Below are 23,854 nucleotides of genomic sequence, written 5' to 3'. Positions count from 1 at the left end.
ATATATAATATATATATTCGTTACTATTATATTCAATCTCGTACCATAATATTTATAATATATTTATATATATATATTTATTTATTTTATATATATATATATATTTAATATATACAACACGTAATTTTTCTCGATCGTCTTCGCCCGACCAGTTCCTCCGGAATCTTTCCTCTTTCTTTCATTTTCGTTACTTTTCATTTATTTTCGTTAATCGGCGTGATTGATTCTTATTACTTTTTATAAATTGGATTGGACGAGAACTCGTTGGACGAGACGATCCCTCTTTAGTAAGTGAAAACACGATCGCATATGGAAAAAGTGAAGGAGTGTATGTGCAGAATTCGGAAATGTTTCGTCAACGAGTGACAGATACAGGGTACTCTCGTCTTCTTTTCATCCTCCCTCCCTCCCTCCCTCCCCCTTCTTTCTTTTCTTCTTTTTTTTCCTTTTTTTTTTTTTCTTATTTTTTTTACTTTTTATATTTTTGCCCCTTTACTCTTTTAATAATTCATCTTTACGACGCCGTGGACACCTACGTTCGTGAACTTTTTTCTTCTTTCTGTATGTGTGTGTATGTGTGTGTGTATGCACGTGTACACGTAAAATCCTTTTCATCTTCTTTTTTTTTTTTTTTTCTATTTTTTTCGTGAACATTTCCTTTTCTCTCTCTCTCTCTCTCTCTCTCTTTCTCTCTTTCCCCTTTTTTTCTTGTTGACCGAGGCTAAGGATAAGTAAGGATTATTCCGTAGAAAAGTACAAAGAACACTTATTGTCGAAATGGGAATGATAATGAAAAATCGAAGTTAAGTTCGCGATCGAGAAAAAGGAAAAACATTTGCGCATGTTGTTTCTTTCGCGAACGAAAGGGGAAACAACGAGGCAACGCATCGTTTACGGAGAACATCGCGACTGTGAATGAACCTATTTGCGAATATCGAACATCTTTCATCGTATTAATTCTAATTAATCGTTACGAATGATTCGTACGCAAAGTTTAGTATCAAAAGTCATCCATTTAAAATCAGACATATCGTTTGAGAATTTTGGTTTTTTCTCCTTCTTTTTTTCTTCGATGAAACTGACTGCACGGTATAAAATTTTGGTTAAAAAAAAAAGAAAAAAAAAATTGTTCATAGAAAAATTCGACAGTCGAGAGGAATGTGTGTTTTCAGTCTTTGCCGCGGTCTCGAAACATCATGATACGTGTAATGATGGCTAAAGTGCTGCTAACGTGCCAACGAATTTTCTTTTAACTTTTATTCGCCTATATATTTTTCAACAAATATTTTTATACAAATTTTTATATCCATTTTTTTCTTCCTTTTTTTTTCTTTTTTTTTTTACAAAAACATCTTAAACATATATTTGTGCTATTCGTGGAAATTCTTTAGTAAAAAAAAAAAAACGGAATCGTTCGGTAAAAAGCTTTAGTAGAAACGGATTAAAAACCACTGCGTGAGTTCAAACGATTGTCAAATCAATTTTTCCTTAAAAAATGTGAACAATCCGATCGTCAAGTTATCGAGTCGCGACACATCCGAATATTAAAAGGAGTATTATAAATATTATATATTCTGAACAATCATTGGATCGATTGAGCGTGTAAAAGAGATTGATACGTAGAAAAGATAGAGCGTGTATATTTATATATCTATCTCTGAAAAAGAAAAAAATAAAGAATCGAATCAAAACACGCCCCCACTTTCCGTGTCACTGAATTATTCGTTTCGAATACGTAAATAATACTGTTCTGCTAAGAGAAAAAAAAAAAAAAATCACATTTACAAATTATAAAATGCGAGATACGTGATCACGTGTCAGTCAGCACGCGTTAACCGGATAAAAAAAAAAAAAAGAAAAACAAGAAAGCTCGCCTAAGAACGAAAGCTACATCGTGGAATGTGTTCGTTTCTGTTTCTTTCCCCCCCTTTTTTTTTCGAACGTGGTTACGGCGTTATTTTTTTAATAGGTCTCTTTGCACGTGCACGTAAAGCGTTTTCTTCTCACGGTTGATAATTCCTTCTATCGTCGTTGAAAGGGATATGTTGCAAAAAAAAAAAAAAAAAAAAAAAGAAAAGAGGATTTAGAAAAATTCAGCCGAAGCGTGTTGAAAACTTCCATCCTCTGCGTTTAATTCATTAAAAAACATCCGTTCGACTTTATACGTATACGCGTGCAATTAGTCACAAAATTTATTTGACCATTTAAATATATATATATATATCGTTGTAAATTGTGTTTTACGTTGAAACCGTTAAAAATCGTATCACCGTAAAATGAAACAGTAAATATTTAAATTGAAAAATAAACTTCGAGTCGCACTTCTTTTCTTATTTTTTTTTTTTATCGAATACGTAATTCTACTCGATGCGATCTAACACCTTTGCTGCTAATATTAATTGTATGTATCTACATTTAAAACAAACTCGCAGAGACGATTCTCTTTCGAGAGAAGAGGGAATATCGAACCGTGGAAATTCTTTTTTTTTTTTTGTTCGTCGTGCACGCGTAATTCATCCTACTCTCCTATTTTCATTTTTTTACTCTTTTGCTCTAGATTTTCCCCATCCCCCACCCTCTCATTTATTCTTCAACGTTGATGCGTCCTTTTTTTTTTCTTTTCTTTTTTTAGAAAAAACTCGTCTACAAAAATGTTTGATTTGTTCGCGCCAAGCTTGTGAAACTTTTCCAATATCCGAGAAACTTCCCGCTCGTCCCCACTGTTTCGCAGTCGTAATCACTTTGTTTTATAATAATTACTAGACGTCGCGTACGTTATGTCGTACGACACGTTCCCTACGACACTCTATCTCATTCCCATTGGAAACTCGATGATTTATTTAGAATAGAATAGAATTATTCGAGGACAGCTCGCAAACGCGTGTTACCTAACAACGATTTATTCCTTAGCGATATTCCGATTCCAATCAACTTCTCGAGGATGAATATATTAGGAATCTCTTAGATCTTTTTTTAAATTTTCGATAAATTTTAAGGTTGTTTTTTGCAAAATAACGATCGACGAGGTACAAGTTATAGGTTACAGACTGTCCCTTTTTTTACTACCATTTCGTACAGTCTGTAAAATTTATTTCTGAAATTTTACTTTATTGCCGCCACCGTGAATAACCTAACTCATAACCTATAACGCGTAACTCGAAAAGGAAACATCTTCGTTGGAAAAAAAATCTCCTCGAAAAGTTAACAAGATCGGTACAACGACGCGTGATTGATTGTGTACAATTATTTAATATAGTGTGAAATGACTCGATCGAAGCGAATTTATCCCCATCCTCCCTCCCATTCGTGTGATGCGTATATGTGTATATGCGCGTGTGTATGTGTTTGTGTCTGTGTGTGTGTGTGTGTGTGTGTCTGTTTCGTCGAGAAGAAAGAAAAGGCGGTGAACAATATACCGCCGATTGGACGACGGTGGGGTCGCGTCGCGAAAAAATCCTATTTACAAAAGTTATACACGGCGATCAGGGAGACCGAAAAACGTTTCGCTTGTCGCGGTTATTTTATTATTTTTTTTTTTTTCCTTTTTCCTTTTTTCTTTTTAATCGAGGCATCGAGGGATCGTTTCCCGATCGTTGACGAGCGGAGAATCGTGTACGTACGAACGCAGCTGCCATCGAAGAGACGGAAAAATCGTACAAGGAAACGAGGAAATGCAAGTGTGCATAGATGACGCTATATATTCGTGTATATGCTTTATGGTTTTGGCGTCATTTGGCGATAAAAGTAACAATTAATACTCGTGTTGTCGCGTGTAAAAATAAATACGCGATATTATTGTAGATAGAAAAAGGAAAAAATAAGAATTAATAATAGTAATAATAATAAAAAATAGAAAGAGATTCGTTCTTAAGAAACTAAAGTATAGCGAGATTCGTGTGACGAGATGTAGATGAAGTGTTAACCTTCCTCTTGAGAATTACCTTGAAATACCCTTTCGCGCGAAGAAGGCAGAATATACACGAATATTAGTCATTTACAACCTCGGATGTTGATGATCGGCGTCATTGAACGGGCGAGCGTTTTGAAAATAGTTCGAAGAAAGTTGGAGTTCGTTTCGCAAGGCAAATTGGATCGAATCGATGGCGTCAGGAAAATCTCGCAACACTGTTATCTAAGTAAAAACTTCAGTCTATTAATACTATAAAAACCAATATCATTTCCTGGAATATTTCGCATCGTTCCCTCGAATCCATTCCGTTTCACGATTTCGATCCAAACACCTCGATCTACGACGATACACGAATAACGAGATATTATTTTTTTTCGCGGGATGAAAGATCGGTTTGCAAAAGGATCGTCGAACCGAGGTGACAGTTTATTTCCGCGCGAGAAGAAGGAACGACCGTCGAAAAACGACGACGACGACGACGACGACGACGATGATCGGTCGATTCTTTTCTTTTTTTCTTTTTAAACAGGCGTGTCCGTCTTCTCGTCCTTCTTCGCCTCCTTGACGTCGGTGCGCCCGTTCACGTATTCCGTGCTCGCGTGTATCGGATTCTCCTGGCCGCCCTGCGGTATTTTCTCATCGATGATACGCGGGTCCTCGTCGTGATCCTCTTCGTCCTCGTCCCCAGGGGTGATGTGCGCCTCGCTTCCGGCGCCGACACCGCTCGCAGCTTCCTCGTCGCCCCGACGCCTCGCTGCAACAAGCAACGCCACGATCGGTCAAGGCAAAAGTGCGTGTGTGGATCTCTCTCTCTCCCTCTCTCTCCCTCTCTATTTTATTTTATTCTAGTTTAGTTTAGTTCTTTTTTATCGTTTAATATCGTTTACCCTCGAGGATGAGGTATTTGTTTCTTTTTTCGTTTCGTTTTTATTTAATATTTTCTCTGTCGCGTTAGTGTCGTCCGTGTTTTCGTGTTGTTAACGTGTTTTTTTCTTTTTTTTTTTTTTTTTTTTTGGTTTCGATCGATTTTCATCAAGTGCGAGGGATATATTTGTTGGGATATATTTGCAAACGCGCGAGCTACGCGATGGACTTCCCTTCCTGCGGATGATCGTTAGATTGGTAGAATTTTCTTTACGTTAAATAAAGAAGATTATTTTGGAATACGAACGTGTATCGTTCATTTTTGATTACTTTTGGTTCCCTCGTGAGGACGCGTCGCTCAGGCGTTTGCAAACGAAATCGATCTGATCGATTGTTAGAAATCTGTGTTAATAATCATAAATAAACATTCACAGGCAAGTCATCGCACTAATAATAATAATAATAAATATAATTCAATCCAAGCAAGTGAATAAACGTGAGTAAGTAAACGTGATAAACTTTGAACACGTAATCATCTAATTATGATCTAAGGTCAACATCGAGAATCGTGGAGGGAAAATCCAGAGGGGATTGAAATTCAAAGAATAAAAAAAAGGGAATCGATACGAGCATGCTTGATACGATCATCATTTAATAATAATCGTGAGAAATAATATCGTTATAAATTGTGTGATTAATCGTATTATTTCTAATCGGAAAGAAAGAGAAAAGTGTAATCCACATTTTGGTGAGAATAAAAAAATTGAAAGAAAGATAATCGAATACACATCGATAAAAGGGATCTGGTCTGGTTTCAATTCGAACAAATGTCACCACACTTGCCTTCGCCGATTGTCGTGTTGCTTGTCGCAAAGGAAATTCGCTCTTTTTTTTTCTTTTTTCTTTTCTTTTCTTTTCTTTTCTTTTTTTCTTTTTTCGTTCGATCCCGATGGTCTTGAAATTTAGAGAAATCCCGCGGGGGATTTCTTGAACAACGTGTCGCTACAATCGTGCCCTGAGTCAGTGTTTTTCAAACAGCTTCGATTCTCTATTTAATCGCGAATCGAACGATCTTCCCGTGATCTTCTCTCATTCGTGAATCGAGTACCAAGTATAAAATTCTGATCCAAAAGTTGGATAATACATTGGAAAATACTTTTTTTTTTTAATGGAAATTTTTAATTGTCGTAATTCTTTCCCTTTTTTTCCTTCTTTAAATTTTTTTTCTTTTTCTTTTTCTTCTTGGATGGAAAGAAGAGAATTTGAAAAACACTGGGTGAGCATAAATTAGGCATCGTATTAATACATGCTTTGAGACTAAGCACAATGTGCATGCACGAATGATCGAGATATGTATGCTCGTGATTGAATGAAACCAAATTTCATAATATTTATAATATTTCACAATTCTTCTTATTTATTCTCTCAATAATTTTTGTCGAATTAAAATAATGTGGGAGGGGGGTGGAGGGTTTCCTTCTCTAACTAGTTTTATATAAAACGACGAAAAAAAAAAAAATAAACTTAGGATCAAAGAACGATTATTGGAGAAAGAAAATATGCATTCTGGATTTATTATTTAAATATTCTACTATTTGTACTAGGATTTTTTAAACGGAATCTTGCCATTAGATAATCGATTGGATGAATACAATGATTTGAAAAAAAAAAAATATGAATATTCATCGTCAAAAATACTTGTGTTTTTCACAGGCCGATAAACGAATCGTTCCGAACAATGAAATTCCGATTTGTTCATTCGTCACGCGGTTATCGATTACACGCCAGATTTTTGATATGAATAATCGAACTTTGACTCTCCGCTAAATGTTATCCAGAAGTTTTCCTTTTCTCATTTTTTTTTTTTTTATTCATCGCGTGCGAACGAATGGAAAAAAAAATGATAGATTCGTAGAAATCAATCGATAGAGCTTTCACTCGTTCTCGAACAAATTTTAAAACAACTTCTATTTCTGTAGAATTTACCAAAATTCGACAATAGTATAATACAGCAATTTTCAGATTATATCGTAAATTTCAATATCTGCAAATTCTTAAATTTCTTCTCCACGGTTGTTCTATCAGATATTAAAATGTTCGTTTCACATTTCGGGCGAATATCATTTCGCAACGTTTCGAAATCATTCCTCCGCGATATCGAGATATTCGCATTCGAGAGATAAACGTTGCGACCGTTTTTAATTCTCACCGATTAGCCAAGACCAGGTGTACGATCATAAGAGGATTTTAAATTGAAAAAAAAAAAAAAAAAAAAAAAAAAGAAAATGATCAGACATCACGGAAATATGAGAGAAATGGCGAGCTGTTGATGAAACGAGGAACGAGCAATATGCTTTGTTGAAAAAAAATGGGGATTTTTGTTTTTTTGGTTTTTTTTTTCTGGTTTTTTTTTCTTGCTGCCTGAGGTGACTTACCCCTGGACAGTGTCATGCCTAGAGTACGGAATCGCAAGGTAATTGTTGCTGTTTCTCCTTATTCTTTACTTGGCCCGACTTGCATGCTGTCCTATCGGTAGCGGCACAACACACAAGACATTTGTATACATACAAATATTTAGATATGTAAAAGAAATAAGAGACATTTAAAATTTTACGATTTTAAGAGTTACAACTGGGTGATATCGTTCGCCATTCTACGTACACGCACGACCACTCATTTTGTCCGTTTGAAAATCATCGTATTATGACTAATTTTTTATTACGAATATCTTTTTTTTTTTTTTAAAGACAAAAGTACCTCTAAATATCCTATCCATTGATGTAAATATAATCGCGAAATATCTTATGGAGTTATCTATTACAGTATTAATACAGTAATCGAACGATTGATTCCAATTAAAATTAATTTTCGTTTCTCCTTTTTTTTTTTTTTTTTTAAATTCGTTCGTCTATTTCATTTATCCTATTTTCTCAATTTAATCGTGTCAATCAATCAAAGTGTAATAATGTACACGAAAAATCGCCAAAAAAAAAGGACAGGGGATATCGCGTGTTCCAATTACTTTTAGTGCGAATCAATTGGAAAAATGTGACACTCACCTGCGAAGCACCAGCGTCCGGTCGCACGGGCAAAAATTAGTATGAAAACGATGAGAAGTAGCACCAGGGCTCCGACCACGATTCCGATGATAGAACCAGCATCTAAATCGACGCCTGAAATTTCGTAGAAAGCCACATTGACGTTTTTTCTTTTTCTTTCTTCCCTTTTTCTTTTGCAATTCATCCACATCGAATAAATATTGAATAAATAATAAATACCGATACTCGATTATGCCCTCGATTATCAATTAATAATATCCTCGCCGTAATTTTGTCTATTGTCAAATATCACGACGAAGATATACGTACATTTATAAGATAAAAATATTGGAAATATTATTGGGAAAAAATCGAATCGAGAAGATATTGAATTAGAAATCATGCGCCAGTTATTTATACACGAATGCATCTATCGTTCAAGAAATTAAGGTAAGCTTTAGCGTTTTCATTTTAATTAATCTTGAATATATGTATGATGGAAATCATAGTGTCTTGTATTGAAAAAATGTTGAATCGGTAATAAATATACGAAGCAGAGCCATGAATGCAGAACATATTTCTGTAAGATAAAAAATATATATATATATATCGTAAAAATAATCAACAAGCGATCGAAGCTTTTCATTTAAACATTTAACAGATTAATAATTTTAGATTATTCTTTATGCAGAAACGCGTGCAAAGAAATCGGTGGCGCGAAATCTGTGTTCAATATCGGAAAAAGCGTTGACTCACGTCAGAGGCGATCGAGCAGAAATTTAGTCATGTTTATTCGAAAAATACAGATCTGCCATTCATGTTTGCAGTTAGTATCAATAACAAACGTGTCATACACACACACACACACACACATACACACATATACATATATAACAATGTCTCGTAGCGGGGAGTTCCATTTTGATTCTTCCGTGAATCTATCTTTCCGACTTTCGCGCGAATTCATGACACCGGTTTAAAAAATTCGGAAAAACCGGGATACGGTTTACGGCGACTTTTTGCACGATCTTTGAACAAACAACGAGATAATGCTTTGAGACAGATAGCGTTTGGATATTTGACAAAAAATATATAATATATACGTATAGAGAATATCGTCTCGATTTTTCAAACCGGTCGAAAAGTATTTGCAATTTCTTTCTTTTTGCCTTCTTTTTTGTATTATTGTAAATTTCGAAGAAAATATCGAGGGAAACGATATATGAAGAGATGAAAAACTTTATTTATTTATTTATTTATTTTTACGGAACTCGACGCAAGGAGAACTACATCGACTACTTACGTATAATAATTTGAAAGAATGACATTACCTAGTGCGTGCATGTGTTCGGAGAGCTTACCATAGAAGTGACCGAACGGCCCTGCGGTGAGAGCATGCGGTGAAGGTAATCGATATGATTAGAAATAACGTAGCGGATATGAGATAGATGGAGAGAAAAACGGAGAAAAGAGAAAAAAGGGAGAGAAAAAAGTGATAACAATGATTCTAATAATAATAATAATAATAATAATAATAATATATTCGATGTGTATTCGCAATGACGGCCACGACCACGTGATGAAAGTACGATAGGATGAAAGTGACAACGAGTATGACGTGAACCGATAGACAGCTGGTGGAGTATGCTCGATCGGATGAAATGCTGGTGACGAACGCGCCAAGTGCGAAAACTAACAGCAATGATCGACAGCTACCAATGAATTTCAAATCAGTCTTTATTCTCGTTCTCGTTATTACGAGACGATATTCGATCATCGTTAATATCGAGTGTAAAAAAAAAAAAAAAAAAAAAATTAATCCTGTCGCCTTTTAACGTTTATAACGTTATATTTTTGTCTCCGATTTTTTTTTTCCTTTTTTTTTGAGATATACGATTCCACGAGTCTGCTTTTTTTTTTTTTTTTTTTTTTGAAATTATCGCATCGCGAATGAAATTCTATTTCTATTTCTATCTTTTTCTTTTTTTTCTACGGTGTTCGTTTTTTTAACGAAAAAAAATAAAGTGATTTGCACGCTACACTCTTCGTGCACAGTGAGATCAGTAGTGAATTTTACGATTATCGAGTCGGGGAGGGGTCTGAATGGTTTTACCTGCAGGTTCTGTGGCTGTCGACAAAATGATACGATATTCGTAAGCTCCTTCGCCGTTCCGGGCTTCCAAGATATATTCCTTCTCCGTGTCGGATTTTTGCACACTGTCGATCGTCAGGATTACGCTCCACGCTCCTCTTCCCTACAAGATTACGAATACCTTTACATCGTTTAAAATTCCCTATCAAAGAAACCGTACGCACGTCTTTAACCTTAAATCCGATTATTATTCCTCGGATGTATAAGAATTCTTGTGCAACGCGTTCGCTGGATCAATGTGTTATTTAAACAGTTAAAAAAGAAAGGAAAAATAAAAATAAAAAAAAAGTAAAAAAGAAAGAAAGGAAGAACAAGGGAGAGGAGAAAAAGTGCAAGTTTCACCGTTATCAATTGCCTTTCCAATGAAAATTGATTCGCATTCATCGATACCAGTTCGATTGCCAGTTCCCAGATGGCCTTTTGAGGGCTGTTCATGCTACGCTGTTCGGCAAGCGATCGGATCGTTCCGTCCTTTTATTGGTTTCTTCCGTAACGATGCTCATTTAGAGCCTTTCGCGGTATCGAACTTGTCGAGCATTGTTTCGAAATGTTTTCGACTTCGTTTTTCCAATGACCGGAGGTCAAGTGCTGTTCACGTTTAAGTGACACTTTCATTTCAATCTCTCGATGCTCTACACTATATATATATATATATATATATATAAATTCAATTTGAACGAAATTCATGAGCCGATATTTCCATGAATTTTAAATTTAATCGTGATATTTCGTTTCGCTTCGCAACGACTGTTACTCTTCAATCCCATTATTATTGTAATTCTTCCCCCTTGGATTAAGAGGTTCGAGTGTCTCGAACTCTTTTATATCGAATTGTATTATCGATATTTTTTATCGAATCTTTTATTTCTTTTTTTTTTTTTTTTTAATAAAATTTAGACAGATGGATAGATAGATATTTCTTATATCAAATACTCAACGAGAATAATTTTATTCTTCAAACGAGAGAGGAGGAAATTTTTTAATTCTTCCGAACATTTCATCCCTCGAACTGTTGTGCGCAAAATAAGTTTCCACGGCCGATGTATTATCTCGGACGATTTCACCTCGAACGAATTGTAGCATTTGAATCGAGTGGAATTTCATTAAAGCTTTTTGATTAGCGAGAGGAAAGACTTTGCGAGTCACGCGAATGTATAAAAACCGCCTAAGTGCACAAGGTGAAAATCGATGCTCTGGAATGTAGAATCTTTGTTCCATTACCTTCGCTCTTTATTCTCCTCCATTTCGACCCCCCATCGTCGATCGTTCCGTTCTCCAATTTACTCTTTCCTTGTTTTTTCTTTTTTTTTCTTTTTACGAGAAAATTCTCTCTCTCTCTCTCTATCAAATTCTACGTTTTCAATGTTTATTTCATCGTATTTTCTATCGATAATTCAACCTTTGCCTTTTCAACGAATTAATTTTTCACGTTGTTTCCTTATTTCCATTGGGAGGTTTTTAATCACCATCGATGAAATTCAATATTAATTTATCATTCAAGCAGCTCGAGCACCGTTTGAATCAGCTAGAATTTTCATAGTCTTCTAGATCGATTTTTCCAAGTAGAGGAATATTTTATTATTTATAATATATGAATTGAACGGAACGAGAAATTGTTAAGATAAGGTAACAGTTTCTTGACTTATTTAACTGAACTACGATCGATCATACGCGACCGACGTAAAATATGTAATGTTTCTCGAAAGGCAACCAATTATTATAATAAATAATATCATTATTCAAATTAAATTTAAAATCGTTTAGAGAATTAATCGAACAATTTACCAGATCAACAGCGGTCGATGTTTCGAGTCGATTGCTTTCATCTGGACGTCCCTCGTTGATCATCTCATTGTTCACTCGCCATAAAAAACGCGGCCTAGGATTCGCGTAAACGGTCACGTTCACGATTCCCTGCCGTCCAATCACGTATCCAAATCGTTCAATCGTTGACTGAGGTTGAGGAGGATCTAATAAAAACAATTTTCTCCTTCTCATCTTTTTTTCTCAAAAAAAAAAAAAAAGAAACCACCTTCGAAACCTCAAATATTCCTTACTCCTCTACTTCATCTCGAGAATTAAAAAAAAAAAAAAAAAGAAAGAAAAAAAAGAAATCAGAGAGAAAATTATTTCCAGAAAGATTTTCAATATAGATTTCGAGGCATGCGGATCACTTACAGTGGACCTGCAGTTGCATAGTTGTTTCCTTGGGCCGATCGAGGGCAATGTGACCGGCGACGCATCGAAGAACTTTCCCATTGTCGATCCAGTCCAAGGCGCGCGATGCATTTTGCACGGCCAGTGAATTGTCGTCCACGTTCGAGTCGTAAATCGTAGGCCTTTCCTCGTTCCCGATTGGCTCGTCGTCTGACCGCCGTTCGAAACGAAGAAACGCGAATAAGTATTTAGAAAGAAAGAAAGAAAAAAGAAGAAGAGGAGGAGGAAGAAGAAGAAGAATTATCGATCAAAAATTCCCGGACGACTAATTACCGAGGAACAAAGAAACGTTGGCCGCTGGTCGTCCGCCTGGCGCGCTGCAACTCACTTCCAATTTTTCTCCCTTCCTATATATATTTCTTCCATCCGATCCTGGACTAGTGTGAAGCTCTGGATTATTCGGCGGTTCTGTAAATCGAGTTCCAAGCATTAATTATTCGCTCAACGGTTGCGCTCAACAACGGACTGTTGAATTTTCGCATCAAGAGTCGAGTTTTAAAAGCGCGCCGGGATCTCGTTAATCCTCTCGCCATCGAGAAGGGAAAAACTTGCAGATCTTTATTTAAATTCGTTTCGAAACATCTCTCTCTCTCTCTCGATCATAGCCCGTTTTCGTCATTTATCTCTATCGACTTTATCTGAAAACAGTAATTTCCTTTCGCGTACCACCACCACCACCACCACCACCACCACCCTACTCTCTCGCGTAAGCAATTCTCTTAACGAAGATTAATTAGTTCTCGAATTCTCTACACGTAGACACGACGACGTTATATTTTTCACATTCGTGTATATACGTAGGGATATACTTTCCTCGTAACGTGACCAAGTTTCGCAGCGATTTTCTCATTAATTTCAAAAAGGAAATGTGAAATCTCGACGATTGGAAACGATTAATTACGAGCGTTAAAACGACTCGGCTCGTTCGAATCAAATTAAAAATTGATCGTGTCCTTCTATTCGCGTGGGATAAAGAGAGATAAAATTATCACATATTATACACACTGGCCACGATGATCCTCATGGATGCCTGCTCCTCCGATCGACTGTCGGTTGTGGTCAGGGTGCATTTGAATATCCCGTCGTGGCTTTCCTTGATCTTAGCTATGCGAACACCGCATTGGCCCGCCTCTGTCCCCTCTCCGTAATACTCGATACCGTCCTCGGGCGGTTGTCCCTTCGACAACACTATACCACTTTCCTCGCCAGGTATCTCGACACGGCACACCCGAAGCGGTCTACCCACTCTGCACAAAATTTGCAGGCTCTCGCCCAATCGAACGGCCGTCGGTCGTTTTGGCTCGATGTCCACGATTAGGTTCGATTTCGATGCTGAAAAAGATCGAGAAAAGAAGAATTAGAGGGAGGGAAGGAATCGTTAAAAGTTCTATCTTATCTATCCTTTTAACGAATTCTCCACATTGGTGAAATTATTTCGTGGAAATATATGTTGGAGAGGGGTTTTATCAAGGTTTAATCAAGTAAACAAGGAAGGTACGAGCTACGAAATAGCGATGAGTCGTTGTGTGAACGAGGTCGAGGAAAGGTGTTTAATTTATGGACGCGTGTTATGCCTCGTTCCAACGGGCTCGTAAGTTATAATACGATCAAGAAGACGTAAAAGCGACCCTTCATCGACTATCATCGTGGCCGACGAAGATTTAATACTGCGCCTTGAAATTGCTCCTCCTTGTCCCGGAAAAAACGTTAATTTTAATTCTTCGAATTCGTCGTCGTATATGCGCGATACGTAATACGAAGCGTAATATCGGATACATTTCAACACTTTGAAATATTCGCGACGAGTCGTAAAACGAGGCGTAAGTATAAAAAGCGCGAAAATATTCCATACTTTTTACGTTCTTTCTTTACGATTTCATCCTTTATCCCTCAACTCCATAGAATTGATTCCCTCTATAGAATCTTTCTACCCTATCTTTCTTTACGCTGTTAATTCCCCCCCATCTCGAATTCTTCAACTTTACCCCACAATCATAAATTCAAAACTTTCGTCTCTCTCTCTCTCTCTCTCTCTCTCTTTCGTGGCTCGTATTCTTCGAATACATTGTGAAAATTCTTCAATGTCTTTAGTTTTAATCCACCCTCGATTTCATACGGATCGTAAATTTCCGCGGTATCGAAACACCAGCTTATCTCGAATCCATTGTTGAATGTGAATTTTAATCTGCATTCCTGCATGCCAGGATACGTGTGGCGACACGAAGCGACAGGGAGACAATTATAGCGCTGGATTGAACGGTGTTTTAAGATTTATGAGACAAATACGAAAGTTGATTAAATTCTACTCTCGCGGAAACTTTCGAACGGAAAGAAGGAAAAAAATACAAGGAAAAAATTTCATTAGTATCGAAATTTCGCAAAAATTCGCATTGAACGAATATTTTTTTTTTTTTTTTACAAAAGGCATTTTAATAATGCGCGTTTGCCATTTCGATATCGCTTCACGATAATAATTTCCACGCGAAAACAATCCCCAAATTAAATAAAAGCTTACACACGAAATTGCAGCATATTCAAATTAATCGCTTCCACCGTTTGTTTCGCCGTTCTATCGATTTATCGACTAATCAAACAACGCAAGATTACCTTTCCTCTCCTTCCAATCAGATTTTCCCTATATATTTGGCCCACGAGTCAAGCTCGATCGTTCGTCTGCAACAACAACGAAAAAAAAAAAGAAAAAAAAAAGGAGAAAGTCGAGGAATTTTCTTTCGAACCTACCCCTATCGCTTTTTACCAAACTTTCCCCCGGTAATTGTGCCGGGTATGTAACGGATAACGAGAAGTAGCCGACAGTCTGGTTGTATCGTAAATGAACAAAAGTTTCCGCGCAAAAAGCTTGGAAAGTATCGAGCTGTACCTGCAACCAGTTCCCCGAACAGGGAGAGGTAAGGGCGGGGGGTGGAATGGATTCCTGGTCGAGAAGTGAGAACGTGTACCACTATATTCCATTAGTAACTGTATTGTCAAATCGAGGTTCGATATTTTCCCGTTACAAAAGTGAGTCACGCTCGTGAAATCATTCGAATAAAAATTCTTCCATTCTTCGTCGCGATCTAATTTCCCCCCTCCCCCCCCTCTCTCTTTTTTTTCTTTTATTTTCGAAATTCAATTTTTATCTTTATCGTCGAGTCAATCCCGATGGATCGACGGATTTAGAGGCGAAGAATATCCGCCCGAAAAATAATTAAAATCTTTCCTGATAAAATGACGATCCTTTCTTCTGGATTTTTTGTTTTCTCTTCTCTTTCTTTCCGTTCTTTCGTACGAGTAAATGTAATACATATAGATATTCTTGACCGGAGTGTAAAAGGGGTTGAACATATTATACGCGGAAACCGAATTTCAGGTTAGTTCGTTACAGGCGTCCGCGATTACTCGCGAGAGGCACGCGAAAAACGAGAAACAGGCTTACGAGCGACTGTTCTGCAACAAATTAAATTCTAGAGGAAAATTGGTTCATTATCCGCGCGAACGTTGCGGAGTGTAATGCAGTTTGTTGGCGGAATCGAATGAGGAACCGCGTGTGGTGGTGCAGCGGCCTCTCGGCGAATTTATTATATCGTCCCATCGAGCTCTCAATTTCACCCCTCCTCCTTCCTAATCCGATAAACCTTGACTCGATTCTTGTGAAATTACATCTCGACAATTAGGGAATTGCATTGCTTTCTCCCCGGCTTATGTAATCATTTCTTTTGTTCCAAATCCAAGCGTGTCTTGTTTACACCCGCCGAAACAAAATTCCGGACCAATTCCATTCTGAAATTTTTCCTCCCTATTCTTTTTTACATCCCGCTTAAATCTTTGTCACAATGTTTGAACGAAACTTTCTTTTTTTTACTCACTCTTGAAACGTATAGAAACAATATCATTTCAGAACGAGAAGGGCAAGCGAATAATAGTGTCACAATTATTTAAATCTCAATTTCACATCCGCGATATTGCAATTAATCCTGAATATAAAAGTCCAAACAACCGTTCGTTCCATTCCTCTTCCCTCCGTCCATTCTTTAGTTCCATCAACAGTACGAATCATCCCCAAATTCTCAAGATCGTAAAGTCGTAAAGTCTAATTTATAATAATTGACGTACGCACTCTTGAGGACGACGAGGTCGAATTTCGTTCGAGGGATCATAAGCCGCATCAATCTGGGGGGGGCGGCCTAGTCTTGGCCGGGTCGAACGTGGCCCGATCTCGTGCACGCTACGCCATTATGATAATGGCGGCCGAGGAGATACGATAAACCGGGCGTGGCGCGAATAACGATTATCATATTTCATCTCGGCTTGACGGATCGAATAATAACTAGCCACGAATTGTATCGGCCTCCTCCTCTTCTTAACGGGGTGTGTGTGTGTGTGTGTGTTGCTCGTCATCCACGAGACTTTGTTTTGCCCAATGCTCGTTTCACTTTTTCTTCACCCTGTTTCGTATACACGAAAGGAAGAAAGGGATCGATTGGCAGGGATAAAGATAAGCGAGGGAGTGGTGGTTTTGAGACTTTGCAAATTTATGCCCGGCAATTTTCTAAGTTTGTATAGGCTAATATGCAGCGATGAACTTTATCGATTTAATAATCGTGTAAACACTTTTTCAAGTATTCAATTCTTCCTTCCCTCCTCGTTTCTTGGAATTACAATTAATACCTGTTGGGATTGCTCTTTGATTTTTTGACGTGACTCGTATATTCAACGAAGGGAAAGAATTGGACGAAACGAAGATATTCTTTTCATCGAAGGGAAAGGACATTTTTTCCTTTTCTCTTTTCTACAAAGTTAAAAGAGGTCGGCGAAAAGCGACTTTTGTTTCCCTAAGATTGATTTATTTAGAATGCTTGATTAAATCCTGTCTCTATTCATTCGCGATTGTAATCTTTTCTCGTTTCGCGAACGAACGAGAAAGGCGCTTTCATCCCGTCCAACGAAGGAATTCGCTAAGCGATTTTCTCGTTGGAGCGAAGAACAAACCCTTCTCAAAACCCGTTCCTCCATTGTTCTATCCCTATTGGACCTCGATACGCATACTTGAAAACATTTTTATAATCTCGTTCCTGCATCGATGTCTCCCCGCTTCCTTGTTTTTCTTTTCCTATCACGATATCTATATACTTTTCGCGCGATACTCATTCCTCGCGCTTATTATCTCCTCGAGATAATCTCCCTTTCCGTCTTTCCCCCTTTGAAGAAATAGTGGTGCGATTTCAAAAGAAATCGTCGAGCCACTCGAGACTCTTTCAGCCTATCCTTAGGAGAAGAGTCGTTGTATCTTCTTTTGTTGAGAATCTTTCTTAAAACAGAGAGTTCTGAAAGTGGCTCTTTCAATCGTGTTACGTGGAATCGTGAGTTAAGAAAAAAAAAAAAAAAAAGCGGGGCTTCAAAAATTACGCACGCAATTCAAAAGTACAAAGTAATTTAGTAACAAGAATTGTCATCATTTTATATCAACGAGGGTTAAAATTCAACGAATTCGTTCAACGCGAGTTAGTTCTCGACCTATCCGTCCCATAATTATCGCAGGCCCATAAATTCTATTTGATTTTCGCGACCATCAATTTGTTAGGTGGGTGGCGTCGCGATCTAATTTGAAGCACCTCCGCCCACCTCCATTTACCAGGCGGAGGAGGGCCGCGTATTTCGAAAACCGCAGCAACAGATGCGATGATTTGTGGACAGTTGCGCCCCTCAGATTGATGCAACCCTCACCGATCGATCTACGAATCAAATTCAAATTTCCAATGTATCTCCTCCTAGACCTAAACCTTCTTCTTCTTCTTCTTCTTCCTTCGATGTCTCGATTCTTTCCTACTTTTTTTTTTTTTTGGAAGGAAAAGAGTATTAAATACACGTTCAAAAGTACGTGTTTCCTTTTTTTTTTCCAAATCTTGCAAAGAGAAATGTGTATCGTAAAAGAAAAAAGAAAAAAGAATAAGAGAAGTAGAAGCGGTTGACTGGGGAGAATCACGAGGGAGTTTCATTGTCGAAGAGGAGGGCATGGCCCGAAGGTTAAATCGCGTTCAAAGAGGGAGCGAACGTTGCACGTTGCATCGCGAAGGAAGGAGCACAAAGCGATACACCAATAATCATACTCGTTCCCACGAGATACCACTTTCTTTCAAACTGGAGTTTTTCGTCGTCGGAGGAGGAGGAACCGTGTCCGTGGCGGACAAAGGCGGGGAAACGAACGAATGGACAGGATGGATCGTTGCCAGGTTCAATTTGCGTGTCGATGACGAGTTTCCTCTTCTTTGCGAGAATTTCTAAAAAAAAAAAAAAAAAAAAAAAAAAAAAAGAAAGAAAAAAAAAAGAAACGTGCTTTCTTTAACTCTGAATTTTTTCATTTATTCTTCTTCTCGTACCGAAGAAAAGAATCGCGATTCTTCTTTTCTGTTCTTTTTTTTTGGAACACACGTGTAATCGCGAGCAGGAGGAAAACGAGGCGCAAAACGAGGAAATAAAATTAGAGCGCGCGTAGGTATAAAATTGCAAGAGGAATCAAGAAGGTCGAAAAAACTATACGTAAGTAAAAAAAAAAAAAAGAAATATATATATATATATATATAATTCTCGTTGATTCTGGTTACAATTAAAAGACAGAATTTCTCTTTCTCGAGTCTAATCAAGCTTTTTTCCCACAAATTAATATTTCCATTTCGAATTGTCACGCGTGTCAGAAGAGGAAGAAAGAAAAAAGAGAGAGAGAGGAATAAAAATTGTTGAAGCGCGAGGAAGAAACCGGTGGAAAGTATTCGAAGCGATATTTTTACGAGGATCACGATCTTCCGATGGAATAATTTACAACCACGTCCCATCCAAAACTCGTAAATATTATTTAACGAAGAGAAATTTTTTAACATCCCTTGCACCCTCCTCGACATGGATCCACCAAGATTTATACGTGCCGCCTAAAAAATTCATTTTCATATACCCCCCATATACACCGCTCTATACATATTTCCAGGGGGTGGGTGGTGGTATAACGCGAAAGAAACGGTGATACGGTGATTCACGTCACGGGGTTTGGTCGGTGATCCGGCCGCGAACGACGACTCTTAAATCCTACTTTCCCGGATGACATAATAACACCACGAGATAATCTCGGTTATATGAAGCCGCGATCCACGCTTGTATACGCAATTTCCCACTGATTTCCAATTTTCTCCACCGCTCTATTCTCGCCTCGTGTGTTTTCGCACGCGTACATGTTTCCGTAATGTAATATTACTAGAGACGGTGAAAGAAAAAAAAAAGAAGAAGATAAACCAGGGAAAAAGATAATATGTAAATTCTCTCACCGAATTAATATCCTATATCTTTCGTCGGGAAATTTCGTATATTATAAAGTTGATTCGTGTGTACACGGAATGATTACGTCGAGTTTTCTAATTTTAGAAATTATGTTTGGTCGACAAACAAACTTTCTAACAAATAATTCCATTAAAAAAATCTAACTTTAAAACTTTAAAAACGGGGAACCTCGTTTAGATTAGACGCAAAAATAACAGAACGTTTGAAAAAAATATTCTCCCTGAAAGATGTTCTCAAGGGACGTTTCCCAAAAAATGTTTCTGTTTTCTTAATTATTCGGGAAAGTTTAGGCAAAAAAGCAAAGTAAGACGAACGACGCGTGTCGGAGAAGACACGAGAATAATAAAAGGAAGAAAGGAAGGAAAGAACAAAGTGGAGAGGAGAGGCGTGAGAAAGGAGGGGTAGAGCAAAACCGCTACGGTCAGCTAATGTGTGCAAGTTGCAAGGGGTTGGAACTAATCCTGACTGGCACTTCTCCGGTATCAGATGATATTCCCTAACATCGCTAATTTCTCTCTCGGTGTACGAATATATATATATATATATACGCGAGAGAGGCCTCGTAGAGTCGCGACGGAGACGAGAGTGGACTCGAAACTCGATTTTCGTCGTTAATCAGAGCGAAGTGCAGGCCCGTTGCACGCGGCTCTCTGCGTTAAAATTCAAGGCAAGGATGTGTTTAAGGGAGAGAACTGCGGTCGGTGGATATTAACTGGCAGTGGCGATTCGTTAGCCCGTGGACGAGCTACGTGTTCCTCGAGGAGGGGAAGGGGAGGAGGGTGGGTAGTTTTTGAACTGCACAGCTATGCGTCCTTAATTTTTTATACCAGTTTAATTTATTCGACCGCTTCTTGTTTCCCTGCCAACTTGTCTTTTTTCTTCTCTCCACTCTCTCTCTCTCTCTCTTTTCCATTTCAACTTTTCGCGCGTAACTTTGAAGCTAATGTTACTTACTACGGACCCATTTTCAGAATTATGATATTTTTATCCTCGTGCTTTCGATGTTCGTATGTATTCGTCGAAGGGGAAACCACCACCAGATATTTCGCTTCATTTTTCACGTAAAAATAAATTCGTTTATTATTCTTTCTCGATACCTTTCTCGATCGAACCTTTTTGTTTTTCCATCTCGTCATCTCGAACGCATGATGATTCCGCATCAAAGGTCGTTTCGAATCGTTCGTGAAATGAAAATTTCCCTCAAGATCGTTCGTCTCGATTCCCCCCTCTCGATAAAACGATCCTAATTCCAGAAGGAAAGTCGGCGGTCTCGTTCGGTAAGCTGCGTGGAAAAGTATTACGAGTGAGCGAAACAAGCGGGCATGCGAAAAAAAGGGAGCTCGACGGAAAAAGTTTGCGCTTTGTAAGAGGGAAAACACGACTATCGAGAACGAAGAGGGCAGAAGTAGAGAGAGAGAGAGAGAGAGAGAGTAGCTCTCTATGTTTCCAATCCCCAGAGCTTTTTTCCAGACCAACCGAGCAAGGAAAAGAGTACATCATTCAAGCCGAGGGAAAATAGAGCAATCTTGTGACACATGGGAAATCCATGCATTACCTGTACCATACGTTCGTGTGCGCAACTTACTCACGAATGCATTGCATTTTTCCACGGTGTGCAGCGAATCGACTCGCCGAAACATTCCCCTCCCCCGCCATATACCTCACCCCCTCCCCCACTTGCGATCAGAAAATGGATTCATTCGGCCATTTGTCCCGTATTTGATGGCTTAATGACGGAGTGTCAGCCAAGTTAAAAGGTCCATTTCCACTATTTTTAACAATTAGCTAGCCTGCTGAAATACTCGTGAAAAGTGGCAAGGAAAAGTGGTATTTTCGTCGGTGGATGTTGAAAAGGAAGGATGGGGGAAGGAGGGATGGTTTGATCGAATTTTTATTCATGGATCGTTTAACGGTGAAAATATGTTGAACGATCGTTTGATAATTATCGGAGGATAGGAAGGAACGTTTCGCAGAACGTTTCGTTTATAATAATTTTACAAAAATAAATAAACCGATATATTTGGTATAATCCAATGGATAATTTCATATTAATCGCTCTCCATAAATCAAATAATACCCTCCCTTTTTATCTCGATTATTCACTCGATAAATAAATACATTCCCGCGTAAAATAAAATAAATCGTTATTTCACCAATTATTTTACAATCAACCGTGATTCTCCGATTATCCATAAAAATGAAAAGTGTAACACGATCGAGGATATCTGAGAATATTTAATCGCTCGTTCGAGAGAATAAACGGATCGAGTATTAAAGCAAAAGGGAGGCGCATAAATTTTTCGCGGCCCGCTTACGCGTATATCTGATCATAATTATCATCGCGTTGTAAATCGTGGCTCATGCATTAACCGCATAAATTATGTGAAGTCGGAGGTGTAGAGAAACTGCATTACATCACCGCGTGTATTCGACTAATTAGTCATTATCGAACCGCGGTGGAGGGGTGTCATGCATAATCGTACGAATTAATGCGACCGTGAAAGGGTCGATTAACAATGGTGGCGTTTCCTTCCGAAAAACCGATAAATATTTTTCACGATTTCGAGCCGAAACGAGCGCAACGGACAAAATAACGGGGATCGATCGCAGTTCCATTGATTTTTAATTTTAATTGGCCATGATCCTCGTTAGTAACGAAACTCGAAATCCGATGTAAATATCGCATGAGAGATCGCGCCATTTTCTCCCCCCATCCTTTTCTTTTTGTTTCCCTCCATTTTATTAATCGAGGCGAAACACCTCGATTTTTCGTCTCCATGAATAATAAAAAATTGGAAATTGGAGCGTGACTCGAACTCGGGGGTGATTTTAATAAATTTTTGCAACTCGAGGGAGACACCTATCGTTCATTTTTGTTATTCTTTAATCGTTTTACAGAACGGCACGTTTTAACGCGCGAAATATATCACGCGGATAGAGTCGTGAATGCAACGATACAAATAAAATAATTAATTTTCCCGTCTCGTTTCGAAGGATGGATTTAAATGGAAACGTGTCTACTCCTCCTCTCTCTCTCTCTCTCTCTCTTTTTTTTTACAATCGGTGATTACACGTTTGCCCAAAGATGGGGGGAGAGGAGTGGCGAGCGTCAGTTTGAAAAACGATTTTTAATTGAGGAAATTTCAGCGATTTTTCGTTACGTTGAAAAATGGAAAACACGATACGATAATTAAATAAATTAATCTTCACTTCGGTATTATTCGATTCGCGTCCGTGTTAATCGGATTTAAAAAAAAAAAAAAAAAAGGTAAAAAAGCGGAAAGACAAATTTCCAGCTTTATTAAAAATCGATCCAACGAATTAAACGTGATTTTTTTCAAAATCATTCTTCAACTTCGAAGAGCGAATTCTTTTAAAACGATAACAAGCACCTCGTCGAAGCGTGGCGCTTTAAATCGAACCTCAACGCCATCCCGAACGAGATTTTACGACATTCGAGAAGGGATAAGGGGGAGGGAAACCGACGAAGGAAAAAAAAAAAACTTGGATTTCTCGAAGATTTCTCGAAGAGACGATCGCAGAGATCTACTTGGAGGAGCAATTTCGGGGAAAACGGCCACAAATCTCGGAGATTAAGGTCGGTTTACGCGACGGTAAATCAACTCATCATCGCTCGTCCGGTCGGAGCCTCCTCCTCTTCTTCCTCCTTCTCCTCATCGTCAGCCCTCGATTCACCCCTTTTTCCACTGATGGTTCGCGAACCGAGGTGGCCGACCTCGAACACGATACGATACCTTCGTCGCTCCGTCTCCTCGTCTCTCCGCTGAAACTTGGCAAATCGGTTTTGCCCGGCCGATGATGGCGTTGGAATCGAGTTATGCAAAATAGATTTCGCGTTAAATAACCGTCGCGCTACTTCGCGTCGGACACCACGTCGATTCACTCCCGTCGATACTTTGATATTTTCTCCTCGATTATTGTCGACAAACATCTCTCTTTCTCTCTCTCTCTTCCTATCTATATTGGACAACATTTTTCATCCACTGATCGTTTAACCATTAGGGTGTGTAAATAATTAAAAAAATTAAATTAAAAAAAAAAGGAAATTTCCATTTTATTTTAAAAGGCCTCTCGTGAAAAGATCGATTTGGTATCATTGCGCGAAACCGAGCAATTTCACAGAGGATCTCTGTGAAATTTGACGGACGAATCGAGAGCGAAACAGGGAGAGGAGAACAGAAGGGGTTCAGAATTCGTTTGGCAACAGGCGACAGTAGTTTGTTTAATTAGATTTACGCCGGTCCCGTGTTCGAGAGAGAGGAGCTCGACCGTGTACCGGTGCAAAATGAAAATTCAGTTTGGACCAATGCGGTCCATCCTTGGAAT

The 23,854-nt window shown here is 38.3% G+C and overlaps 1 protein-coding gene across 3 annotated transcripts in view; it reads right to left on the bottom strand.

Annotated features, from left to right (window-relative positions):
* Fas3 (fasciclin 3) overlaps positions 1-23,854 on the bottom strand; it is a 295,864-nt gene that overhangs the window by 6,413 nt on the left and 265,597 nt on the right. For 2 of the 3 annotated variants that reach the window (XM_086907525.1, XM_086907526.1), the window contains exons 2-7: positions 13,187-13,513; positions 12,455-12,589; positions 12,143-12,331; positions 11,750-11,934; positions 9,926-10,067; positions 7,834-7,947 (exon numbers count right to left, since the gene is read on the bottom strand). In XM_086907525.1, coding sequence (XP_086763651.1) covers positions 7,834-7,947; positions 9,926-10,067; positions 11,750-11,934; positions 12,143-12,331; positions 12,455-12,589; positions 13,187-13,513 — 1,092 coding nt within the window. Of the gene's footprint in view, positions 1-4,283; positions 4,665-7,833; positions 7,948-9,925; positions 10,068-11,749; positions 11,935-12,142; positions 12,332-12,454; positions 12,590-13,186; positions 13,514-23,854 lie in introns of those variants that run through there. The other variant, XM_086907527.1, reaches the window with a different exon arrangement.

The sequence above is a fragment of the Apis florea genome, unplaced genomic scaffold (assembly GCF_048593485.1).
Source record: "Apis florea isolate Af1SG1 unplaced genomic scaffold, ASM4859348v1 contig_2897_pilon, whole genome shotgun sequence".
In the NCBI taxonomy this organism is placed as follows: domain Eukaryota; kingdom Metazoa; phylum Arthropoda; class Insecta; order Hymenoptera; family Apidae; genus Apis; species Apis florea.
Note: the sequence above shows the minus strand (reverse complement) of the source record. Positions and strands in the feature narration are given on the sequence as shown.